The sequence below is a fragment of the Martes martes genome (assembly GCF_963455335.1).
Source record: "Martes martes genome assembly, chromosome: 16".
Taxonomy (NCBI): domain Eukaryota; kingdom Metazoa; phylum Chordata; class Mammalia; order Carnivora; family Mustelidae; genus Martes; species Martes martes.
Window position 1 is genome coordinate 17311741 of NC_137904.1, and position 11258 is coordinate 17322998.

At 49.7% G+C, this 11258-nt stretch overlaps 1 protein-coding gene across 2 annotated transcripts in view; it reads left to right on the forward strand.

The window, feature by feature from the left end:
* Nucleotides 1-11258, forward strand: part of TRPV3 (transient receptor potential cation channel subfamily V member 3) — a gene marked incomplete at both ends in the record, with an annotated part of 31795 nt that overhangs the window by 13379 nt on the left and 7158 nt on the right. For both annotated transcript variants that reach the window (XM_080826956.1, XM_080826957.1), the window contains 7 exons: nucleotides 897-1177; nucleotides 3282-3458; nucleotides 4409-4567; nucleotides 5183-5284; nucleotides 7282-7355; nucleotides 9229-9394; nucleotides 10744-10810. In XM_080826956.1, coding sequence (XP_080683082.1) covers nucleotides 897-1177; nucleotides 3282-3458; nucleotides 4409-4567; nucleotides 5183-5284; nucleotides 7282-7355; nucleotides 9229-9394; nucleotides 10744-10810 — 1026 coding nt within the window. The remainder of the gene's footprint in view (nucleotides 1-896; nucleotides 1178-3281; nucleotides 3459-4408; nucleotides 4568-5182; nucleotides 5285-7281; nucleotides 7356-9228; nucleotides 9395-10743; nucleotides 10811-11258) is intronic.

Consider the following 11258-nt stretch of genomic DNA (forward strand, 5'->3'; position numbering starts at 1 on the left):
AAGGGAAACAGTTGGAGACCTCTTGGCCAGTCCTAGTTCCATCCCAGGCTTGCTGTGTGACCACGTATGAGTCACCTGCCTTCTCTTTTCTTAAAAAACATTTATTGATCACTTACTACACACACCGGGCACCATTCTAGGTGTTTGAAATGTATCAGTGAACGAAACAAAGATTTCTATCCTCATGGAACTTATGTTCTAGACTGGAGGAAAATGATCAATAATAAACACAATAAATAACACTATGTAGTATGTTAGAAAATGATAAGTGCTATGAAAATATTAAAAACAAGGCAGGGAAAGGGGGTCAGGAGTTCCAGGGCAGGGAAGTGGATTTCAATTTTAAATAGTGCAGTTAGGGTGACTCATTAAAAAGGTGATGTTTGAGCGAAGACTTGGTAGAGGTGTGGAGATGCCCAAGGCAGATGCTGAGAAACAGTACTACAAGTGAGGGGGACAGCCTGTGCAAAGGCCCCGAGGTAGGAAAAATGCCTTGGCACGTTCTAGGAAAAGGAAGAAGGCCACTGTGGCCAGAGAAGAGTGAGTGGGGGTAAGAGAGGAGGTGATGTCTGAACATGCAGGGCCCGTGGGCTTTTGCTGGAACCCGGGCTTTTTTTATGGGTGAGGTAAGTCTTTTGTGTCACTAGGATCAGTCTGGCTGCTATGCTGAGTATAGTGGTGGAGGCCTGGGATGGAAGTAGGGAGATCAGTTAGGAGGTAATGGTAGTGATCCAGCTTTGGTCTCCCCACTCTCCCCATACAAGGCAGAAGGTGGGGGGAATTACAGGGAAGCTCGGGTGTCAGTCCTACTGAGGATGTGGGCCTTGGTCCTAGGGCTTGGGGAAACTGGGCAGGTCTAGGAGAAAACTGAGGTCCAATGCTCCCTACTGCCCCAGGCGAGACCCCACTGGCTCTGGCGGCGTGTACCAACCAGCCTGAGATTGTGCAGCTCCTGATGGAGAATGAGCAGACTGACATCACCTCGCAGGACTCACGGGGAAACAACATCCTACACGCGTTGGTGACCGTGGCTGAGGACTTCAAGACACAGAACGACTTTGTGAAGCGCATGTACGACATGATCCTGCTAAGGAGCGGCACGTGGGAGCTGGAGACCATGCACAACAAGGACGGGCTCACGCCACTGCAGCTGGCTGCCAAGATGGGCAAAGCCGAGGTGGGGCCTTGAGGGGGGCAGGAAGGAGGGCAGGGAGGCTCCTGGCCAGGGCTTTGGCCTTTCTGGGGACCCCAGAAATTGTACCTTGGCCTGGGAAAGGTCAGCCTGAAGTCTAGGAAGTACATTTGTGGCCTGGGGTGGGTTTGTTCTGAGTGACCACACAGAAATATGGCACATGGGGGCCCCCTCTGGATTTTAGTCCCTGACACTCTGTGTTTCTATGCCCTGCTCTGGGACTCCCATCTGGGGTCAGAGTGGAGGAACTTGAAGGCTGTGGTGACGTGGGACCTCAAAGGCTTTGCGGCTGAGGATTCCTGTGTGGTGAGGCAGGCACACAAGCCGAGGCTATGTCTGAAGACCCTCAGGGCCTTCAGCCTATTTCAGGAGGCTAGGAGTCCCAGAATGCCGGCTCTGCATCCAGAGCCAGTGAGCTGCCTGAGTCTGGAGAGACCAATCTCTGTCTGTCATGGTGAAACTCTGAGCCAGGTCCCCAGCAGAAAGTGTGGTTGTTTGTGGCCCTTTGTGCCCTGTGTGGAGTGGCTGAGGAGCTCAAGGCTTAACCTTGGTGAAGACTTGGGTTGAGGCGGGCTCCCATCGCTGTGGGTGCCTGGAGTCACAGCTCAGTCTGAGATCAAGGTCAGGACTCAGGTGGGCCTGAGGGCAAGGCCCGGAGTAGCTTGCTCTTCAGCATCCATGTGTCCAAGCCCTAGGAGTGGACTGAGGCTCCTGGGAGGCTGTGAGAGGACTGGGTGGGTACAGGGGGCTATTGAATAATCACAGCTGTGCCCGCCTCAGGGCAGCTGACAGGGGAGGCGGGGGCCTTGAGGGCCTTGGGCCCAGTGTCAGTGGTCAGGGCTGGGGCCCACAAGGGACCTTTTCATTCTCTTGTGGGGGCAGGAAGGGTTGGAGATTGGCTTTGACAAAGGAGAAATTGTGTGCCTTCCCACCCTCCCTACCGTCTCCTACCCTCCCCCAGGAACACAGTTTGTGGGGGACTTTGAAGACAGTCAGATTAGGGTTGCAAGTGGAGCTTCCTGATAGCTGCCGTGGCATGTGCTGTGGTGCTTGGAGCGTGGCCCCATGACCTTTTGACTCTCTAGAGGATAATGTGCTCCCCCGTGGCCAGTCCTGAGGAGGTGACTCCCCCGTTCCTGGCCCTCTCTCTTCTTCATTCAGTGTTCTTTGGAAAACCTTTCTGGATGCTGCCCAAGTTGGCCACTATGCTGGAAGTGGAGGGTGCAGAGATGCTTAGACACAGACCCTGTTCCTTGGGGCTCTTTGAGGCTGGGGCCCAGGATAGGGAGACTGGCCATGTGTCTGGAGGCTCTCTGCCTGGATTGTGAGGACAAGGCTCCCATAGGAGATGAGATGAGAAACCCACTGGGTGGTGTGAAACCAGGGCTCTGACACTCTTCTCCCCAACAGAACCCTCTTCCTTGGTCTTCATTTGGTGCCCCAGGAAGCTCCAGCCCCAGTTTTGGAAAGGAGTGAGCTGGAGAGCAGTGGTTCTCCACTTTGCCTGCACTTTGGAACTGCCTATGGAGCTTTACAAAACATAGATATCTGGGTCCCACCTGCAGAGCTTTGGACTGAATTTGTCAGTGGTGTGGGATTGTCGAGTGTCCCTAAGTGACTCTACTGTGCACCAGAGTTTGAGGGTCACCTGGAGAGTGGATTTCTCAGGCCTATCTGCCAGGCTGGCATCTTGTATGGCCCACAGTGAACCTCAGCTGGAATGGTCTTGACTGAGGGTAGGCTAGGGAAGCTGGAAAAACTTCTAGTTTCTTCTCCCATCCAGGTCAAATAGAAATTATTTCTCAAATTGTCAGTTCTCAGATGCTTCACTGAATGGAGTCCCCAACTGGTACAAGGTTTTACGATCTTACTGTGCAGCTTTCTGCACCCTGCAAAGGGCCTCCGCATCTTTTGTCCCTTGTATTCTCAGTACCTGGTGAGCTAGGCAGAGCAGTGAGGTTCACACGGATTCTGCAGTGGAAGCCGAGCTCAGGGCTTATGGTGGCAGGTGCAGAGGGGGGACTCAATCCATCCAGGTGGGAACATCTTCCCAGCCCTGTTCAATGGCTGTTCCTCTTTCTGTCCCCAGATCTTGAAGTATATCCTCAGTCGTGAGATCAAGGAAAAGCCACTCCGGAGTCTGTCCAGGAAGTTCACGGACTGGGCATACGGGCCTGTGTCATCCTCACTCTACGACCTCACCAACGTGGACACTACGACAGACAACTCAGTGCTGGAAATCATTGTCTACAACACCAACCTTGATGTGGGTCTCTCAGGAGGGCTGGGGGAGGGCTGGGGGAGGGCTGGGGACGAGGGGCTGGGCCTCAGGCCACAATGGGAAGACCTAGGGCACTAGCTGGACGTGTCTGTAGTCCTCCAGTTCTTTACCTCAGTGGGGAGAGTCAACACAGAAAGGGCAGGGCTAGGGCTGGTGCTGTGTTTACTTGTTCCTAGCTAACCTTGCTTTATAAACTTCTGTGGTGGGTGTCTCCTGGCCACAGAATCCTGGGCAGTGTGAGATGGCGGGTGGGATGATTGGTGTTGATCTTCTCCATCTTGTTTCTCCTTCTCTTCCCTAATGGTTCTATAATCCCCCCTACCCACAGAGAAGGCACAGCTGCAGCAGTCAGGGAGGCCTTCCTGGAGGAGGCAAGGGCTGGGGCGGAGATCACTGAAGCTGGAGGGGAAGTGAGAGGATCAGCAGTGAGTGGTTTTCAGCTTTGGGGGTGGGGAGCGGGATTGAGGCAGCAGATTAGACCTTCATCATCCCCATGTTACCAAGAGCCATGCTTACTGGAACCTGCCTTGTCTGGGGTCTCCCTGAACCCTCACAGCCTGCTGGTTGGTAGGGCAGTTTAGTTGATTTCAGTTTTATGGATGAGGAAATCGAGGCCCTGGGAGTGTTGGGGGTTTTCCTAAGGTTACACAGTGAAGGGGCCAAGTTGGTTCCAGTCACGGCCCTTCCCCCTTGTGCCTCTTGCTCCCCACTGAGCAGTGGGTCCTCCCACTGGAAGCCCAGCTCCTGTGGGGTTTGGCTGCTGCCTGGGGGCACTGGGAAGGAGCTGGAGGAGCCAGAAATGACTCTCCCCACATTTCCAGCCAAACCGGCCCATGGGACAGAATGATTGGCCCCTTCTGCCAGGGGTGGTGCTGACTCAGAGCTCCCTTTGGAACGAGGGCCCTTTGAAAGTGGGGGTGGTGTTCTACCCCCAGAACCGGCATGAGATGCTGACCCTGGAGCCCTTGCACACACTGCTGCATATGAAGTGGAAGAAGTTTGCCAAGTACATGTTCTTCTTGTCATTCTGCTTTTATTTCTTCTACAACATCACCCTGACTCTAGTCTCCTATTACCGCCCCCGGGAAGAGGAGGTACGTGGGCCCCTGGAGGGAGGCGGGTGGGGTGGTCAGAGCTCCAAGAGCTTGGAGAGTCCCATGTGCAGATGAGGAAACTGAGGCCCAGAATGACCAAGACATTTGCATGGCGTTCCCCAGTTGTCATCCTTCACAGCTTCTAGGGAATTGAATATGTCTCTGGTCCTCAGCGATTGTGGGGAAATCTGGAGGGTTGGAAGACCCAGGCTCCACCTAAATCTAGAGCTAATTGGGTGTTTCTGACATGAGGGTCACAGAAATGGGGGGGGAATTCCCCCACTCTGGGCCTCAATTTCCCATTCATTACACGGGGCAGAGTTTTAGCTTTGAGTGTCCTCTAAGTGTCTGGATATGAATGGGTTCTGGAAAGAACAAATGCCATGAGGTGTGAGGGGTCATTAGCATGGATTGGACTATAGAGTTCTGGGTCCCACTGTGGGTGGGGACAGGGGCACAGAGCTGCCATTCTTTCTCTCTCATTGTACCGAGCTTGGGCTTCGTGTTGGCCTCCAGCTCAACTAGTGGTCTTGGCATGTGTGTGTGAACCCTACACCCAGAGGGGCCTTCCTCACTCCCCGCCTTGCACCCATCCATTCCTTCCCTTCTTCCCAGGCCCTCCCACACCCCTTGGCCCTGACGCACAAGATGGGGTGGCTGCAGCTGTTAGGAAGGATGTTCGTGCTCATCTGGGCCATGTGCATTTCTGTGAAAGAGGTGAGTGGCCCACTAAGCCCTTTGCAAGGCAGGCAGAGTGACCACAGGCCTGGCTTTGATCCACCCTGCTCTGCCTGACTATGGGGAGGGGGGTTCTGGGGAGTACTTCCTTTCTAAGCTTTAGATTTTGTAGATCCAATTTTAGTATATGTGCTGCTGAAGCGAGCACTAGATTTTGTAGATCCAAAATTAGTTTCTTAGGCAGGCCTGTCCCACCTACTTTATCTATCCACCCCTCTATCCCTCTATCAGCCATCTACCCTCCCAGCCACTCAGTGACCCATCCTCCTGTCCGTCCATCCACAAATTCAGTCACTTCTCTCACTGACCCAGCCCTTCATCTGGATTTATCAATCAGTCCTTTGTCAACCATCCAACCGATGAATCAACAGGTATATTTTGAACACCTTCTATATGTGGAGCCCTGGGGGAGGTGAGAAGGAGAGAGGGAGTTTGTCCTCTTTAAACTCACAGTCTTGTGGGGGATTTCAGATAGGCACAAACATCTGGATCCTAAAATGGATGATGTAAAGGGCCCTATGTGGGGTTCAGACCAGCACTCAGAGGAAGAGAGATGACTTTTTTTTTTTAACTTTTTTTTTTTAAGATTTTATTTATTTATTTGACAGACAGAGATCACAAGTAGGCAGAGAGGCAGGTAGAGAGAAAGGAGGAAGCAGGCTCCCCGAAGAGCAGAGAGCCCGATGTGGGGCTCGATCCCAGGATCCTGAGATCATGACCCGAGCCGAAGGCAGAGGCTTAACCCACTGAGCCACCCAGGCGCCCTGAGAGATGTCTTTTATCTGGGGACAGGACAGGGAGGGAAGGCATGGAAGCAGAGGTGGTATTTAGTCTGCAAGGGCGGGATTTGGCATGAGGGCATTGGAGAGCAGGTCATTACAGAGTGGGCAGGGGGAACAGCATTAAAAGGCTCAGAGGCAGGAGAGCTAATCCATAACTTTTTTTGTCTTTTCTTTTAATTAAAATTTTAATTTTAATTCTAGTGTAGTTAACTTACAGTGTTATATTAGTTTCCTTTGTACAATATAGTGATTCAGCAGTTCTGTACAAGACTCAGTACTCATCACAAGTGTACTCATAATCCCCTTTACCTAGTTTCCCCCAGACCCTACCCTCCTCCCCTCTGGCCACCATCAGTTTGTTCTCCATAGTTAAGAGTCTGTTTCTTGCTTTGACTCTATTTTTTCACTTTGCTCATTTGTTTCGTTTCTTAAATTTCACATGTAAGTGAAATCATATGGCATTTGTTTTTCTCTAACTTATATCACTTAGCATAATGCTCTTTAGCCCCACCCATGTCACTGAAAATGGCAAAATTTCATTCTTTTTTATGGCTGAGTAATATTACATCGTATATATGTCCCATCTTCCTTATTCGTTCATCTATCAGGGGACACTTGGGCTGCTTCCGTAGTTTGGCTATTATAAATAATGCTGCAATAAATATAAGGGTGCATGTATCTTTTTTTGATTTTGTGTTTTTGTATTGTTTGGGTAGATACCCAGTAGTGCGATTACTGGATCATATGATATTTCTGTTTTTAACTTTTTGAGGAAACTCCACACTGTTTTCCACAGTGGCTGCGCCAGTTTGCACTCCCACCAACAGTGCAAGAGGGTTCCTTTTTCCCCACATCCTCACCAACACCTGTTGTTTCTTGTTTTTGGCTTTAGAAGCTAGGCTGTGTCTGGGGAATGGCAGGGAATTGTGTGACTGTGCTGCTTTGCAGGGTCTGGGTGAGGATAAGGCGGGGGGAGTGAGAGATGTGAGAGGATTTGGGGGTGCAGCCACTCCTACCCTGGGATGCCTCTGCTCCTGGGCATATGTCCCCTTCTGTATTTCTCACCTGGGCTCTGGCTTGGCCTTCATGCCCTCCCCTTCACCGAGTCTCAGTCCTGAGGAAACACTGCCTTCCTCAGATCCTCCAGTGAGAGGCATGCAGAGGGTGCAGCTTTTCTTTCCTTTTTGGCCTCAGGGCATCGCGATCTTCCTGCTGAGACCCTCAGATCTGCAGTCCATTCTCTCTGATGCCTGGTTTCACTTTGTCTTGTAAGTAGGTCTGTCCCATTTGGTCACCACTGCACAGGCAGGGCCGAAGTCCTGTATGGTGGCTGCTGTGTCCTCTGGAACCACCCTCCCATGTCACCATGTCCCAGTCATTTGGCCATACTCTCGTGGCCAGGCACCTCCTCTCCCTTCTAGTGAGAGAATCCCATGGACACCCATGGAGAGGACCAGAAGAGCCTACACAGTGCCCACCATCAGGTTGCAGTGATGACTGTCTCCACCCTGGCAGGTGTGGCAGAGAAGGCAGGAGGAGGCTTCGTAGTGGTTTACTTCTTTAGGAAGAGATGGGCCAGTTCCTCCTAGTTTTGTGGGGTCTAGAGGTTGCCATCTTGGACTCTGGCAGATCGGGGCTGGAAAGCACTAGAGAAATCATCAAGTCTCATCCATAGGCACAAAAACCAAAGCCCAGAGCAGGGAAATGAGTTACTCAAGGTCACACCAAGCCTCGGTGGTGGCAAAGCCAGCCCCAGCCACCCCATCATCTTCACCTTATGCTAGAGCAGGGGTGGCTACCATGGGGCCAGGAAGCCCAGCTCAGCAGCCTCTCTGAATGAGGTCACGAGTTGACATCAGAGGCTTATGGGACACCTGTCTCTCAAGGAACAGAGGCTGATTCAACATTGCTGCCATTCAAAGGAAATAGGACTTGCAGTGTGGAACGAAGTACGTTGGGGTCTTCAGCTCTGCAGATCCCACCAAAGTCCTACCTCAGAGTATTTGGGAAGCTGGGTCTATAGGACCTTAAATGTTGGCCCAATGTTTCCAAATACCTAGGTGTTTATTATGTATGCACCTGCCTTCTAGAGGCATAAATGGAATTCTTCATTCCTGTGGGCAAGTGGGGTGCCCAGATACTGCAGTGAGTAGATGGACCCCATGATATCTCCCTCATGGGAGTCTTCCACCTTTGAGAAAATATGAGAATTCCAGCGAAGCATTTGTTTATCCAGCCACTGGCTTTAGTGCAGACAAAAGGCACCAATGCATTGCCCTGCTTTTCAGCTTCTTAGGTGTTTTGTTAACGAGGGATACATCGTGCTTCCTCACTTCAGTCTAGAATGCATCGATCACCCAATCATTTGCTTTTCACTGCACATGAAAAGCAAGGTTGCCTGTGTCCTAACTTTAACTCATTGGATATTTTATAATCATGGAGACTGTCTGATGTTCTAAGCAATGGAGCTTTTTATCTAGATGTCTGCATCACTGATGATGTAGTGATGTTTAGGAGTTGATGCTGGTCCTGTGTGTTTTTTATATGTTGTACTTTAAAAATTATAATGGTGGTAAAATATATATAACCTAAAAGTTGCCATCTTAACCATTTTAAGCGTACAGTTCAATGGTGTTAAGTACATTCATATTGTTCTGCAACCAATATGTTCAACAGAGCTATCATTTAGCACATATTATAGTTGTTAAAAGACTTTTGTAATGATTGGCTTTTAAGTATAGACGTTGCTAGCTTTCATCATTTTTGTTAAAAATGCAATCACTCACTTACCTCCCTTAGTCTACTCCAGCGGTTCCCTGATCTATGTGGGCATCAGAAATCACATGTGTCAGTTAAGATATATGGGCTTCTGAACCAGAATCTCCTTGAGTCCTCAGGATCTGTATTTTTAAAAAGTCCCTGCCGGCTGCAGTCCACCTGCTGTTGGCTCTGACACATGTCTGCTGATGCCATCTGCAAGGCTGGATGTTCGAGTCGAGAGGGTCTGGGGCAACCTTACCTGTCTCTTCCGCATTACCCTTCAGGGTGCCAGTTCGGGGGTGGAAGGGAGATTGGGGTTGGAATGTCTCCCTGGATGCTGAGAAGTAAGTAAGGCCCTTGTCTCCTGTGTCTCCTGAACAGTTTTGTCCAAGCTGTGCTTGTGATACTGTCTGTCTTCTTGTACTTGTTTGCCTACAAAGAGTACCTCGCCTGCCTCGTGCTGGCCATGGCCTTGGGCTGGGCAAACATGCTCTACTACACGCGGGGATTCCAGTCCATGGGCATGTACAGCGTCATGATCCAGAAGGTGCGTTGGGGGATCGTGAGCATCACAGATACACAGGCATCTGTGTTGGGGAGATGGGGAGTCCTTAGAGAATGTCCATTTTTCCAATGGGGAAGCAGGTTGGGAGAGAAGCCTGCTTCTCTCCCTCCCAAACGCCACTGTCTCCCTTTGCTTGTGGCCAGGCTTTAAGAGTCTAGACCTTGAAACACCCGGGCTTGTTGGGCCCTGGGAAGGAATCTCACCCCCAGGCTGTGGTGTGCTGGTAAGTCTTTAACAAGTTTATCGCCCAAAGGATACTTACAAATAATAAACTATATAACGGCCTTTATTTAAATTCCACATAGCCAGAAGCATTTGTTGATTTTTCTTGGACTCCTGTATCTGCTGCCCATTTATGGTTGCAAGTGACAGATATGTCAATATCGGTTGATGTTTTCTTCAAGGAGTAAGATGAAAGTGAAACAGCGCAGCCTTATGAGAACTTCCCTTGCTTGTCAATGGTGTGAACTACTTACTCGCTGACTTGAATAATAGTTCTCAAATATTGGAAGACTACTTCATGAATGTTACTGTTTTATTCATGATACAACAGCTACAGATAGGACACATTTTAAATTTTAATCTGCCTTACCATCATCTCTATTGCCATCTTAAATCTAGATCTAGACAAATCTAGGTCTAGCAAAATCATGAGTCTGTGATTTGTCCCATTCACCGATTCCCATAGTGTAAATCCTAGCACGGCTGATTTCCAGCTGCCAGGATGATGGAGTTAAACACAGAGTCAGGAAGAGATGCTCAGTAATGCAAGATATAGTAGTTACACAGTATGGCTGCCAGTGACGTAAATAATCTTAGTCATGTAGATAATTGTAAAGTGAGTGATGAGTTTTGAATATGTATTATCTTTGTTTTTACTATAATTTACTTTAATTATAAGTTTACTTGATTTAATTTTTCATAATGGTTCTGTTTAACAGCCAAAATTGATAAGAATGTAACCGTCAGCTCTAATGAGCTGACGTCAGGCCCCAGCACACCACTGCCCCCAGGAAGCGTGAGGGTTTCTGACACGAGACACTATGAAAAGAGGTGCTCACGTACAGAGTGAATCACCAGGGACAGGCACAGACTGTGTGCCGGAAGGGGGAGGGAGGAGAGCAGGAACGGAAGGGAAGGCTTCTTGGAGGAGATGGGACCCAGAGCGGAGCCTTGGGGCATCAGAAGGGTTTGCTAGGGGAAGGGAGGATGGTCTGGGGGAAGGCGTGGTCAGGGCGGGGGTTGGAGGAGGGTGGGAAGCAGTAAGGAGATCAGGGTCTAGTGAATATGTACTCAAATCTTACCCTTAAATCATGTTTCTCCCTTTATAGGTCATTTTGCATGATGTTCTGAAGTTCTTGTTTGTATATATCGTGTTCTTACTTGGATTTGGAGTAGGTAATTTATTTATAGATAATAGGAACTGCCACATTCGTAAGGCACTTTATACAGATGTCAAAATGACAGCGTCCCCAGCAGCCTCAGCAAGTCATGTCACCTACCAGCGGAGCACATGCCGTGCTTAGCATTTTCCAGGCATAGTCTTTTTATTTCTCTCAATATCTTGACCAAGGGGGAGTCATCTTCCCTGGTCGTAAGGTAACTGAGGCTTAGAATCAGACCTGTCACTCTTGTCCATCCACACTGTGGGGTGTGCCTCCCGCATTCACATCCAGCATCGTACGTGGCCCCCGCAACCTGAGAGAGGATTGGTAGGTGGTGTTGGCCCCATTTTACAGACAGGGAAGGTAGAGTCTGCAGCAATGTGACTGATGGTCTTTGAAAAATAGGAGTAAATTAATGCATTGAGGTAAGCTCCTTTGGCTCCCCACATCATGTTACTTGC